We start from the raw sequence: 14,309 nt of genomic DNA, 5'->3' as shown, positions 1-14,309 counted from the left end.
AAGGAGAAGGCTCATTTGCCACCATTCCTGGCTTTTCGACTAGCCTTGTATGGCTTTACCGCCGCCACCTATTTAATCGTGAGTTTCACTTGACAGCCTAGCCGAGTAGCTTTTGAAAATAGTAACGTTTTCCTATTTGTTTGGGAATTTTAGGGCATCATTATGCCCCAGGTTATTGTTGGGATCGCAGCAAATGTTGTCAACGTGGGCATGAATGCCTTCTTGCTGTACGCCTTGGACCTCGGAGTGGTGTAAGTGGAAACCCATTCATCCAACAGTCTGCTGCGTGCCCCAGGGCTGGGGGTATGCCAGTGAGGCAGGGAGCGTGGACAGGTAAGCAGGCGCCCAGCTGTCTGTGCTCTGCTGCTCTGCGTGGCAGCTAAGAGCTGGCCCCGCGGGCCCACAGAGGAGCAGCTAGCTCGCGTCGCTGGGAGAGAGAGGGTGGAGATTAGACAGACAGGGAGCCTTGGAGGGCAGTGCGGAGGCTTCTGTGGTGGCAGCGGTGTTAGTCCTAACAAGCAAGCTGCTGCCACCTAGAGTCTGAGGTGGGTGACAGGCAGAGGCCTGAAGATCTTCTCTCAGGGCCTCTGGATTTTAAGTGGCTGAGCCAAATTCCTTCTGGAAGCTGGAAGAGATGAGGGCCCCATAAAGAAAGAGAGAAGTTAGGGGTACCCCAATAGTGTCCTGATGGCCCTTCCTCACACCAGAGGATGTTTGACTGCCCTAGCCTAGAGCTAACCTGCATAAGTGGCGGGAGAGTCACACCAGCAAATGAAGACTGAGACCCACAATTTGGGGTGTGCTTCAGGGTACTGTGTTCTTTAGTTAGTGGGTCATGAATGTTACTCATATATGTAATAACAATTAAAGAAAAAGGGGCCATGAATTTGAACGAAGGGGGGTGTACATGGGAGTGGATGGGGAAGGGAAGGGAGGAAATAAATTATAATTAAAAGAAGTTAATATGTTAGGAATTAAGGAGAAGAAAACAAAATAGAGTATAACATATGAGTTATGTCAACTGTTGGATATCTTCACTGCGATCTGTTTGTTTTCCATTCACATGTTGATGTGGGCTCTGAACATCAATGAGACCATGACAGCCATCATTACAGAGTAACATGGGCAGGGATGCAGCTCCGTGGGAGAGAGCTTGCCTAGCACATGCAAGGCCTGGTTCCCACGCTGTCTTCCTCATGCCAGAAAGATGAAGGAGGCTGTATCAGTTTCCTGGAAGAAGAGAGAGAGGAAGGGAGGGATGGAGGGATGGAGGAAAGGAGGGAGGGAGGGAGAGAGGGAGAGAGAGAGAAAGAGAGAGAGAGAGAGAGAGAGAGAGAGAGAGAGAGAGAGAGAGAGAGAGAGAACACATACATACATAAATTACAAAAGGGGAATTCTTGGATGGACTTACATGACAGGAGCTGGGTAGTCTAACAGTGCCCATATACCCACTGAAGAGACAAGCAGTTAGGTGCCTCAGCTGTCCCAAATTGGCACTGAAGGCCTGGAGGCTCCCTGTAGAGTCACTGGTGGCAGGTCCAGGTTGAAAGGCTGAGGAAGCCTGTCTTAGTGAAGGTTTCTATTGCTGTGGTAAAACACCATGGCCAGAGCAGCTTGGAGAGAAGAGGGTTTATTTTGCTTGCCTTTTCATATCACATCATGGAGGGAAGTCAAAGTCGGAGTTGATGCAGAGGCCATGGAGAGCACTGCTTATGGCCTGCTTTCTTAAACCACCCAGGACCACCTGCCCAGGGATGGCACTGCCCACAGTGAGCAGGGCCCTCAGGGGTCACTGAATCAAGGTGACCCCCCCACAGACTTGCTTACAGGACAATCTTGGAGGCATTTTCTCACTTAGGAGTCCCCCTTCTCAGATGTCTAGGTCTGTGTCAAGTTGACAAAAGCCAACCAACAAGAAATTGTAGCCTAATGTCAGTGGGTGATGACGACATCAGTATTTTACCCCCAAAGGAAAGGGGGCTTTCAGACACTGGCACATTCCCTCCTCTAACTTCTTTGAGTCTGGACCACCAGCTTGCTGGATGGTATGGCCCACATTCGGGGTGGGTCTCCCCTCAGTCACCGCCTCCTATGTCCACCTCTCGACAAGCCCTGCAGACCCATTGAGGTGTTTTTTTGTTTGTTTGTTTTTTTAAATCATTCTTTGACAGCTAAATTGACAGCCAAGGGCAACTGTCCCCCAGGCATTGGTCAGAGAAGAGAGGGAGCCGTCAGGGAAGCGGAGGACCAGTGGGTTGACCAGATGTCACAGAGGGCCCAGGTTCCCCTATGAAGGGCACCTGAGAGACAGAACCTTGGACTTTTCCTAAAGAGGGATGCACAGGATAGTTTGGAAAAGGGAGGAGAGGGTACAGGGGTGGGTTAATAAATGATAAAGTGTGAGGCTCAGACAAGGATAGGAGAGGGGAAATAATAAATAAGAATGCTGAGTGTGGGCACTGCACTGGCCCAGCATGTACCTGAGGTGGGAAGATGGCTCCCACTGGCGACACCCAGTCTTCTATTTGATGGAAGACAAACCCGCTCTGCTCCTGTCTCATAAAACCATGGCTAGGACGGGCACTTGGCTGGCCCAGCCCTTTGAACTGGTCATCATCTAAGAAGTGCTTACTTGGGGCTTGTTTAAGGTTGGTGGCTCGTGGGATGGCAACACAGCTTCGAGCCCTTCAGTGTCACACGGATGGACAGTGGATCCATCTCCATGGAGACAAACAAGCCTATTCCACATGGACTCAGCCATCACACAAAAGGAAGGCAGCAGAGGCACCCCAAGCTCGCTGCCAGCCAAAGCCTGTCAAAGGCAGTCTGTCGTGAGCTAACCTCACCTTTTCTCCTGCAGAGGATCAGCCTGGGCCAACACCACCTCCCAGTTCTTCCTGTCTGCCCTGCTTTTCCTCTATGTGTGGTGGAAGAGGATCCACGTCCTCACCTGGGGAGGTTCGTGACCCTGTGTCCTGGTGTTGCACAGTGGAGCCTTTTGAATGTCTTTACCTCATAGAAGTTGGGTTTGTTTTATTTTTATCTCTTAGGAAATCTCAAAATAGAGAAAACATCTGTTACCGAAAATACAAAAGTTACTAGGGACAGTGTGTGATTTTGTGTTTGTGTAGTTACCAAAATAACCCTTTGTTCATAGAACACTGTAGTAGATACTGGGTTTTAAGTTGCAGTTATAGTTTTAATATTTAATGAATTAAAACTACTAATATGAAATCCTGTTTCTGGAAAATCATGCTATTCAGCTGAAGGGAAGTTAGATTACTGTCGTATCAACTCAAGAGAACAGATTGCTCTCTGACTAGCTAATTGAGGAGCCCAGAACCCTTGAGTAGACACCCACAGGCTTAACTGGATTTCTTTTCTTTTCTTTCTTTCTCTTTCTTTCTTTCTTTCTTTCTTTCTTTCTTTCTTTCTTTCTTTCTTTCTTTCTTTCTTTCTTCCTTCCTTCCTTCCTTCCTTCCTTCCTTTCTTTCTCCTTTTTTCTTTCTTTCTTTCTCTTTTTCTTTCTTCCTTCCTTTCTTTCTTTCTTTTCCCTCCCTCCCTCCCTCCCTCCCTCCCTCCCTCCCTCCCTCCCTCCCTCCCTTCCTTCCTTCCTTCCTTTCTTCTCCTCCTTCTCCTTTTTTTCTTCTTTTTACAGCTTTGCTGAGGCAAAGCTGATAAAACTAGTATCTATTTAAGGTGTGACTGTGGCTGTGATTTTTACTGTGGTAGTTTGGTTTGTTTGGTGGTCCTGAGGATGAGACCCAGGCTCTCAGACATACTAGGCAAGTGCTCTTCTATTGACCTGCACCCCTACTGCTCTTTTGTTTTTAAATTTTGAGACAGGGTCTTGCTAGTTGCCCAGGATAGCTTCAAGTTTGTGACCCCCCATCTCAGCCTTCCCAACAGCCGGGATTACAGGCACACACCTCTGTGATAGCCCACCATGGTGTTTTGGCATACATGTATGTTATGACATGATTACTGCTGCAAAGCTAACTCATGTGCCAAGCACCTTGCATAGCCACCGCTCTGTGTGTGGCAAGGACGGTTCTTGTGGTTTCTCTTGGCAGACTTGAGGTACACAGTGGATTTACTATGTTCCTCAGGTTGTTCTTTAGATCTCCAGAAGTTTCCATCATGTGACTGATCTCACTGATTCCCTCCACCACCTGATCCTTAGTAACCAGCCTTTTGCTCTTTGTATGAGTTCTACTTTTTCAGAGTCCACATAAAAAGATCATGTAGTATTATTTATCTATGTCTTGGGCTGTCTCACTTAACAGGTGTATCCTGGTTTCATCCATGCTGCCATCCACCGTTGATTCCTTTTTTTTTTAGTAATTATCCTGTGTGACAGGTTTGAGATATGGCTTTCATTAGCACTTCCTTGATGATTAGTGATGTGTGTGCATGTGCACGTGTGTACGTGTGTATTTGGAGGCCAGAAGTGACATCTAATGTCTTCATCAATTGCTTTCCATCTCATTGTTTGAGAGTCTCTCTGTGAACCTAGAGCTCACTGATTCAGCTACACTGGCTGGCCACCAAGCCCCAGGTCTCCCATCTGTCTCCCTGTGTTGGGATTGCTGGTGAACACTGGTGTCTGCATGGATCTTGGGGATCTGAACTCGGGTCCTCCTGCTTGTGGGACAAGCACTTACTAATATCCATCTCCCCAACTGCAGAGCACATGACAGAGTACCAGTTGACCACTTTGATGCTTTCTTTTCTTTTTCTTTTCAGAAATGTCTACCCAAGTCCTTTGTTTTTTTCTTATTGAGTTGTATAAGTTATATATTTTGATTTAAACCCCTTATTGGATACATGGTTTGTAGCTATTTCCTTCCATTCTGTGGGTTGGTCTTTTATTTTAGTTTTATGCTGTTCTTCTTGGTTACTTTTTCTAATATTGCCTGTTCTTTGGTGTTGTAGGCAAAAAGTCATTGCCAGTACCAGTACCATGGCCTCTCTCCCTGTGATTTCTTCTATGATTTTGAGATCATAATAAGTCTGAATCCATTTTGAGTTGAGTTTTGTGTATGGTACAGTGTTTAAAATTTTTAAGTCTAAATTTTAAAATCTTATCTAAAATGATCCTGAGTCAGCTTGTCTTTTTCCTGGAGCGATCCAGGGTTCTCAACACTGCTGAAGAAGATCGCCCTTTCCTGGTTTTGTATCCCGGAGCTTTTGGTGGAGATTGGTTGACTCTACCTGTTTTTGTGGTAGTGACACAGTTTGAGTTATGGTGGCTTTGAAACACGGGTTGAAGTCAGGATGTGTCCATCTTTGTTATTTTTCAAGATTGTTTGGGTTCTTCAGCATTTGGGTTTCTGTAACGTTTTTCTATTTTTTTTGTGACAAATGATACCGGCATTTTGACAGTGATTGTTAGCTAACATTGGGTATTGTGAACATTTTGACATCTTGATTCTTCAGGTCCAAGAACACAGAGATCTTCCGTTTATTTGTCATTGGTTCCCCCCTCCCACTCCCCACAGCCCCCAAGTTCCATTGTAGAGATCATTGCCTCCTTGGTTAGATTTACTCCTGAGAATTTTCTTCCTTTTAGTGTTAAAAATGGGATTCATTCTTTCCCATCCTCCCTTCCCCAAGTACTGGTGCCTGAACCCAGGGTCTTCTACTTGCTTCCTGTTTCCACTCATGTTTTATTAATGTATAACTTATACAAATAATGGGTCTTATGAACTGTGTGTACCATGTGTATATATGTGTACCCTGTGTGCTGTGTATACCCTGTGTACCATGTGTACTTTGTATCATTTATACCATGTGTTCATGTGTCATTGTGTACATGTGTATTTGTGTACCATGTGTACATGTGTACCATGTGTATGTGTGTTTCATGTGTACAATGTGCATTTGTGTACCATGTATACCACATGTACGTGTATATATTTGCATATGATGCGTAACATGTATCATGAGTACCATGTGTACCTGTGTATACTGTGTGTACCGTGTATATGTGTACTATATATACTATGTGTACATATATACATGTACTGTGTGTGCCTGTATACCATGTGTACATTTGTATGTGTATTCCATGTGTATGTGTATTTGTGTACCATGTATCATGTATACCATGTGTATGTGTATATATTTGTGTACTATGTATAACATGTATTGTGAGTACCATGTATACCTGTGTATTCCATGTGTACGTGTGTACATATGTACATGTACTGTGTGTGCCTGTAAACCATGTGTAGCTCCCCTCCTGCTGAGTGCCTTCCTCCTCCCAACTAGTCCCTCTTCTACTTTCTAGCACTTTATGTGATAATCTCCAGGTCCATCCATTTTTTGGGGGGGAGGGAACAATGTAATTTCTTTTCTTCTTTATGGCAAAACGGATCTCTGTTGGAAGACTAACTTCTAATCCCCAACAGGTCCAGTGACCTGGGACAGATGTGTGAAGTTGGCCCAGCGAAGAAACTATGACCACCTGTTTCACACAAGTGGCCTGGGATAGCCCGGATAGCCCAGATAGCCTGGATAGCCCCGATAGCCTGGATAGCCCTATCCTTTTTATTTATACAGTTTCAATAGTTTGCATGGACAGTCTTACAATCAGATTTGTTTCCTTATGTTTCTAACAATGGTTACAATAATTGCCAGTTTGCTCCTTTACCTCATTCCCCTTCCGTCCCCCAACTTTCCCACCGGTAACCATTACCTACTTGATTCATAGCTTTAATGTAAGGAGCATAAGAAATGTTGCAAGCGGTAAAGAAAGTTATCTAACTAGGCACACCTACAGGTAGAACAGTGTGCTCAGTTGGTAGCATTTGCGGTTACAACATCATGCAAAGGGAAAGAGAATTTCGCCTCTAGTGGTTAATGTTTGCCTCTAGTCAAATCTAACTTCTCACAATTAACTCATCAGCCAAGGCTTAGTCAATTCACTCTTCATTCTGTACTACTCTGTCTCCTATGGGGATATACCAGGTTCTCTATCACCCTGTACACTACATAATTAAAAGCTTGCTCTTAATAGCTGGAACTGCTTATCTTTTGTTCTCATGTCTCCTCCCTCTCAACTTTCTACAGTATTGGCACAGCTCTTAGAAGTGAGGGCTTGTGGATTTCCATGACTCTGCTTCATTCCCTGTTCATAGACTGTTCCCATTAACTCCTGATATCATCTATTTATTAGCATTTCTCCTAGACTCTTGTAGCTAAAATCATTCTCTCCAGAACAGTTATGCAAATGTGTAATGTCATGAACTACTGTGACTCTTTCAGACTAGTCACAAGGTGTTTTGGAGAGGCAACATCCTGTTCTTAACAATCCTGAATTCCTGGTCACACTTGAAACATCAAAGGCTTTAGGAGCTGAAACCGGTCCACTGTATATTTTTAACAACATCCCCTCTGGTTCACCCAGAGGAGAGTCATCAGGGGGAAGTTTTCCTAATGCAGTAGCTGTTTCATCCATAGCTTTAAGAAAGTGGAACTAGAGGCAGCCAGCAACATGATTTGTATAAAGAAAGCAAGGAGAGCAGGTAGCAATATGCTTCTGGGGTCATGCCCAGAGTTATACAGTGAACAATCCATCAGACTTGCCCCAAGTGGGTCAAACACTCCAGGGTCTTGCCACAAGGAGAACTTGTTCATGCTGTTCTCAGGCCTTGTCCCCCGAAGAAGTCACATGGCTCCCAGCAAAACTCCACTGTGTACATGTACCACATTTCTTTACTGTTTCATCTGTTGATAGACGTTTATGCTGATCCCATACTGTAACTCGTGAATAATGTCACAATAATCATAAGTGTGCAGGTCTCTCTATTGCAAACTGACTGTTTCCTTTGAGTGTAGCCCAGGAGTGCTAGAGCCAGATCGTATGTCCTCCTGTGGTTAGATGTTGAGGCCCCACCATACTGACTTGCATTTCCACCAGCAGGATATAAAGTTCCTTTCCCCTCGCATTCTCGCTGGCAGTCATTAATTGCTTGTTTTCTGAATGCCAGGCATTTGATTGGCATGAGGTAAATCTGGAGTTTTGGTTTGTGTTTCCTTGGTGGCTGACGTTGTCCCAGTTTTTCATACATTTGCTGGCCACGCTCTTCTTTGAGAGCTACCGAATTCATTTACCTGTCAACTGATTGGATTAATTGCTCTCAGCTCCTTGTCTTCTTTATGTATTCTGGATATTGGTTTACTATCAGAAGAATAGCAGGCAAAGATGTTTCTCTCCCACTTTAAAGACAGCCTGTTCACTCTGGCAGTCATTCCCTTTGCTGTGTGGGGTTTTCCAGTTTCATACAATCCCATTTGCCAATCTTTCTCTTCTTTCTTGAGCCATTGGAGTTCTTTGCAGGAAGTCCTTGTCTAAGCTGACCTCTTTCAGTCCTTTTCTCTAGTGGTTTCTTGGTGTCATGTCTTGCATGAATGTCTTTTATCCATTTTGAGTAGATTTTTGTACAGGGGCAGGTACAGAGCTTGCATTTTAGTCTACTTGTGAAGATCCAGTCTCTCTCCCTCTTTCTTCCGCCCCCCTCTTTTTTACACACACACACACCCCTTTCATTGCTGGCAACAAGTATTCAGGTTTTAAAACAAAATGAATCTGTGAAAAGTGCTTCAAATAAGAACACTTTTAGGTCCCTTCACCCAGCTTTTCTTCTAGCCTTTCGTTTGTATCCATTTCACTTTTAAAAGCTGACACAGATAAGTGAAAGCTGAGAGAACTTCTCAGTTGGCTCTGCAGCCTTGCAGCTGAACATAAGGACCATGCATTAACTCCCTCTTGTCTGGCCTCAGTTCTTAGTCATTTCAGATTGTTTTCCAAGTCAAAATGAAGAAAATGATCTTGGATCTTTAACAGTACAGTTCCAGTGTGATCTCTCTATGTCCTGCACCTAAAGCGTGGTCTTACTCTCCTGTCCCTCTGTAGTGCTGGTGTTCCCAGACTCTATCCTGAGTTGTCTCTGGAGAGATATTGCAGCGAATGTCTGCAATAAGGGTTCCTACCCAGAGGTAAACACTTTGTAAGAACAGAGTAACAGCCTTCTGTTAAATACCACTTGTTTTAGGGTCTCCAAGGAGGCTGGCAGTGCTTTGTGTACTAATAGATTTGTTCCTTTGCACCAGAGTGGAATGCAAAGGAAAAAGATAAAGGAGAAACTGTGTTTTAATTTTAGGTTGATAGGAGAAATTACAGGATTTTTTTTTTTTTTTAAGGTGTAGAAAGAATGGGCTGGCAAGATGGTCCAGCGAGTAACAGCACTTCCCCACAAGCCAACTACCCGAGTTCGAGCTCCAGAACCCCAGGCATATGTGGAGAACTAACTCCTGAAAGCTGCCCTTTGACCTCCACATACGTGTTGTGGCATGCCTGCACTCACAGACACATATCTCACAATTTCTTTCCTGATTTCTTCAATGGCATTCCATTCATTCTCCAGGTCTTCATATACTTTCTGTTGTTTCTCTTAATATTGACATATTTCCGGTGGTCTTCTCAGTAGCAAAATTACAATTATGAAGTAGCAATGAAAATAAATTTTTAGTTGAAGTTTCCCAAAACCATTGGAAATATGTGTTTTCTGATGGTATGACCCACAGGTTGAGAACCCCTGGTCTAGATGGTCCATCTGTTTATGAGAGGAAAGTAGTGAAATCACCCAACAGTACGGAATCCGGACTAGTGTGTCCACAGTGTGCCTTTATGGTGTTCATGTAATTGGGGCCCCAGTGTTAAGTGGGTATGGTTATTATGTCGTCCTCTTAATGGGTCATTCTGCTGGCAGCTGCGTCTGTTCGAAGTCCATATCTGAGCACAGCTGCCTTCATGTGTCTCAGCTTCTGTTTGGTTGGTTTATTTCTTCTGCCCCTTCGAGTTTAGTGAGTGTGTCTTTACCAGTGAAGAGTGCTTCTTGTGGATAACAAGTAATTAACTGTTATTTTTAAGCCGATCAGATAGATACTCTATATGGTTCTCATAACCTGTGTGCCACGACTCCTTTTGGGGTCGAATGACTCTTTCACAGGGGTCACCTAAGACCATCAGAAAGCACAGATGTTTACATTATGATTCATAACAGTAGCAAAATTACAGTTATGAGGTAGCAATGAAAATAACTTTATAGTTGTGGGTCACTCTAATATGAGAAACTGTACTAAAGGATCTTTTAACTGAAGAGTCAAGACCATTCACACTCAGAGCTATTGCTTAGAGGGGTTTGCTGATTTCTGTGACTTTTTTCTTGGTAGGACTGGTTATTTATTTTTATTCTTTTCTCCTTTTTTATGATCATCTTATTCATGTATTCATATTAGGGGCTGGATGCCTTTTTGAATGGGGCATGATTATTTCCCAGTTCTTCTTTGTTTATCTGTTCATTGAGTTTTTTCCCTGTGGTCTCATGATTGAGATTGCCTTGCTTTTTCTTTTGTGTGTGAGCTACCTCTAAGTATCTTCTACAGTGTTGGCAGTGGTCATGAATTGCTTTAGTCTGTCCTCCCCCCCAATAGCTTTATTTCTCTATTTATTTGAAATAGAAAGTCTCATATATCCTAGGAAGCCTTAATTTTCTGATTCTCCTTGCCTCCCTCCACCTCCTGATTGCTGGGATCATAGGCATGTGCCACAATGCCTTGCTTATGTGTTCTGGGAACTGAACCTTGAATTCTAGGCAAGTACTTTACCGACTGAGCTACAGCCTCAGCCCCACTTCATTTTGGTTTTAAAAGATAACCTTGCCTTATGTAGTAAGCTTGCTTGATGGTAGTTACTTTCTCATGGGTCTCTCTCTCTCTCATTCTCCTCTCCTACCTCTCTGTCTCTGTCATCTCTCTGTATCTCTCTCTGTCTCTCTGTATAAAATCACTCTACTTTCCTGACTTTTAGGATTTTTACTGAGAGGTTAGATGTTATTCTGTTGGGATTGCCTTTACAAGGAGGCTTTTTGTCCTTACAGACTTTAAGATTTCTTCATTTTGTAGTCTTGGGCGGTCCACTGTGGAGTGTGGAAGGGTTCTTCTCAGGTTTGTCTGTTTGGGCTTCTAGATGTATGTTTGCTCTTGAATGGCTACCTCTTTGCTTACATTTGGGACATTTCCTACTGTAACTTTATTGAATAGATTTTCTGTACGCTTTTTTCCTTTTTCATGTGTTTATATATATGGTGTGTGCATGTCTGTGTTTTCAGATGTGCTTGGGCACAGTGTGTGTTTGTGAAGCTCAAGGTTGACGTAGAGAATCTTCCTCAGTCACTCTTGCATCTTATTCCTTTGAGGCAGGGTCTCTTGGACTTGGAGCTTGTTTATATGGTTTAGGCTTTGTCCTAGATAGGGTCACTATTGCTGTGATGAAACACCATGACCAAAGCAACTTAGAGAGAAAAGAGTTTACTCAGCTTGTTCTTCCACATCACAGTTCATCATCTAAGGAAGTCAGGGCAGGAACTCAAACAGTGCAAGACCCTGGAGGCAGGAGCTGATGCAGAGGCCATGGAGGGGTGCTGCTTACTGGCTTGCTCCCCATGGCTTGCTCAGCCTGCTTTCTCTTATAGAACCCAGGGCCACCAGTGATGGACCAGCCTGACTCCATTTTAAGATTAAAAGCCACCTTGTTACAAGGTCAAAATTAGTTCATTCCTGTTTTCTGTAAAACTTGGGTTTGACCATGTCTTGACCCATTTTCTGGAATTTGACATTTTCTACACCCTATACCCTAACCTCCACCCTAGTAAGATGTTCTGCCAAATAATTTTGAAATGTTCTGCTAAGTTCCCATGTAACCAACACCCTTGAAGAACCCCAGCCTGCAGTTGGGGGGCTAATATAAACCCCACCTCCTGTGTTTGGGGCTGTTTTCTCAAGCTCCACTTTAGGGAGATAGCTCTGTCAGAAAATAAAGCTTACTTAATTTGATCAAAGTATTTGGGCCATGTCCTTTACTGTTGTTTGGTGGGCCAGCCCAGGGGTGGCCTCACCCATAATGTCCTTCCCCCATGAATCACAAATTAAGAAAAATGCCCTACAGGCTTGCCTAAAGCCCAATCTTTCTTTTTATTATTATTTTTAAATTTTTATTTTATGTACATTGGTGTTTTGCCTGCATGTATGTCTGTGTGAGGATGTTGGGTCCTCTGGAACTGGAGTTACAGATAGCTGTGAGTTGCCATGTGGGTGCTGGGAATTGAACTCAGGTCCTCTGGAAGAATAGCCAGTGCTCTTAACCACTAAACCAACTCTCCAGCCCCCTAAAGCCTGATCTTAAGAAGATGTTTTCTCAACTGAAGGCTACCTTCTCTAAGATGACTCTAGCTTGTGTCAAGGGACATAAAACCAGCCAGCATGGTCTTCCCAGTCAGCTTGCATCAAGGATCACTTGTCTCTGTCTTCTGATACCCACCTGGCATGTCCATGAGTTCTGGGGATCTGGGTTTTGGTTCCCTTATCTGCATGACACACACCTTAACTTCTGAGCCACCTGCCCAGCTTTGTGTGTAGCTAGAGTTTTCTAGCCTTGCCCACAGTCAGGACAAATCTCTCTCACCTGCCAGTCCCACAGCCGCTCAGACCCAACCAAGTAAACATGGAGACTTACATTGCTTACAAACTGTATGGCCATGGCAGGCTTCTTGCTAACTGTTCTTATAGCTTAAATTAATCCATTTCCATAAATCTGTACCTTGCCACGTGGCTCATGGCTTACTGGCATCTTCACAAGCAGCTTTTCATGGCGGCGGCTGGCAGTGACTCTGACTCAGCCTTCCACTTCCCAGAATTCTTCTCCTCCTTGTCCCGCCTATACTTCCTCCTGCCTGACTACTGGCCAATCAGTGTTTTATTTACTAACCAATCAGAGCAACACATTTGTCATACAGAACATCTCACAGCATTTGTGCCTTTAATTTTCACTCATTTTCTTTCCCACAGACTTTTGGGCTCGATCACTTACATCACAGAATCCCTGGAAGTTAGGCTCATGCTTTTTAAGAAACGTTAATCAGTCTCATTTCTTTTCCCATTGCTGTGATAAGATACCTCAAGGAAAGCAGCATGTGGGAGAAAGGGTTTATTCCAGTTCACAGTTCAAGAACACAGCTCGTTATGGTGAACTGGAAGGAGCTGGGGGCAGCTGGGCACATCAGCTCCGCACTCAGTGAGTAATGAGCGCGGACAGTACCGAGTCCACAATGCTGTGCAGCTCACTCTCCATTTTATACACTCCAGCATTGAAGACTGGGAGGGTCGCCACCCACAGTTGGTCTTCCCAACTCAGCCTAACCAAACTAACCCCCACAGGCATGCCCAGAGGCCCATCGCTCAGGCCTTGCTGGATTCCACGGAGCTGATGACCAACCCTCCCCTTGACCTCATCTTTCACCCCTGATAGAGCTTGAACTGCTCTATTGGTGATTTTGAAATTGTGTTTTTCACTCGATTAAGTGGCGTTTTTACTCCTAATGTTTCTTCTTGAATTTTTATTTTCAAACTTTAAATTTCTTCCCTGAATTTCTCATCTTTGTCATCGACCTTCTCTTCTATGTGGCTGACTTCCTTGTCCATATATAGAATTTGTCCCCTCACTTCATAAATCTGTTTGCTTTCTTCTTTGAAATCATTATTGTTTTTACTAATACACTTCTGAACACGTTGTCTGGTGTTTCAACCATTTCTATAGCCTTGGATGTTACCTAAGAGTAGTGATCACTTGGAAGTGTGTGGTGGCTGTTCCTGGTTGTCAACATGACTACATACAGAATTAACTAAAACCCAAGTGGCTGGGTACATATGTGAGGGTTTTTTTTCTTAATTAAATTATTAATTAATTTAATTAGATTATTTGAAGTGGGAGGACCCACTTTTAATTCAGATCTTTTTAGGAGGAGAAATCCACTTTTCATCTAGATCTTTTGAGATGGGAAGACCCACTTTTACTCTGGGTCACACCTTCTCCTGGCAGCCTATACAAAGGGCATGGAAGAAGGAAGCTCGCTCTCCTTGCCTGCTTGCTCTCACTCTCTCTCGCAAAATCTCTATGACTTTGGGGGTTACGTTTCTATCACATGAGCTTGGGGTACACACTCAAACCATAGCACCTCCAGTCTTTAAAACCTTTCATCTTACAGAGTTGAAAGGCTGTATCCATTATGCAGCAGCTCCCTGGCCTTCCCTCCCAACTCCTACCTCACACTTACCAGCCTACCCATTTCTATCACTCTGGTCACTGCCAATTCCTCCTGGCATTGGGCCTACGCAATATGGGTCATTTTGTAATTTGCTTATTTCAGGAGGATTTCCTTCCTTTGTGAGAGGATCTTACATTGTTT

The 14,309-nt window shown here is 43.9% G+C and overlaps 1 protein-coding gene across 1 annotated transcript in view; it reads left to right on the top strand.

Annotated features, from left to right (window-relative positions):
- The window catches only part of LOC102908404 (multidrug and toxin extrusion protein 2), a 45,341-nt gene that overhangs the window by 13,394 nt on the left and 17,638 nt on the right, over nucleotides 1-14,309 (top strand). The window contains exons 7-8 of the mRNA XM_006973580.4: nucleotides 154-251; nucleotides 2,861-2,958. Coding sequence (XP_006973642.1) covers nucleotides 154-251; nucleotides 2,861-2,958 — 196 coding nt within the window. The remainder of the gene's footprint in view (nucleotides 1-153; nucleotides 252-2,860; nucleotides 2,959-14,309) is intronic.

This window comes from Peromyscus maniculatus, chromosome 8 (assembly GCF_049852395.1).
Source record: "Peromyscus maniculatus bairdii isolate BWxNUB_F1_BW_parent chromosome 8, HU_Pman_BW_mat_3.1, whole genome shotgun sequence".
NCBI lineage: Eukaryota > Metazoa > Chordata > Mammalia > Rodentia > Cricetidae > Peromyscus > Peromyscus maniculatus.
The sequence above is the reverse complement of the archived record's forward strand: the minus strand, read 5'-3'. Positions and strand labels throughout refer to the sequence as shown.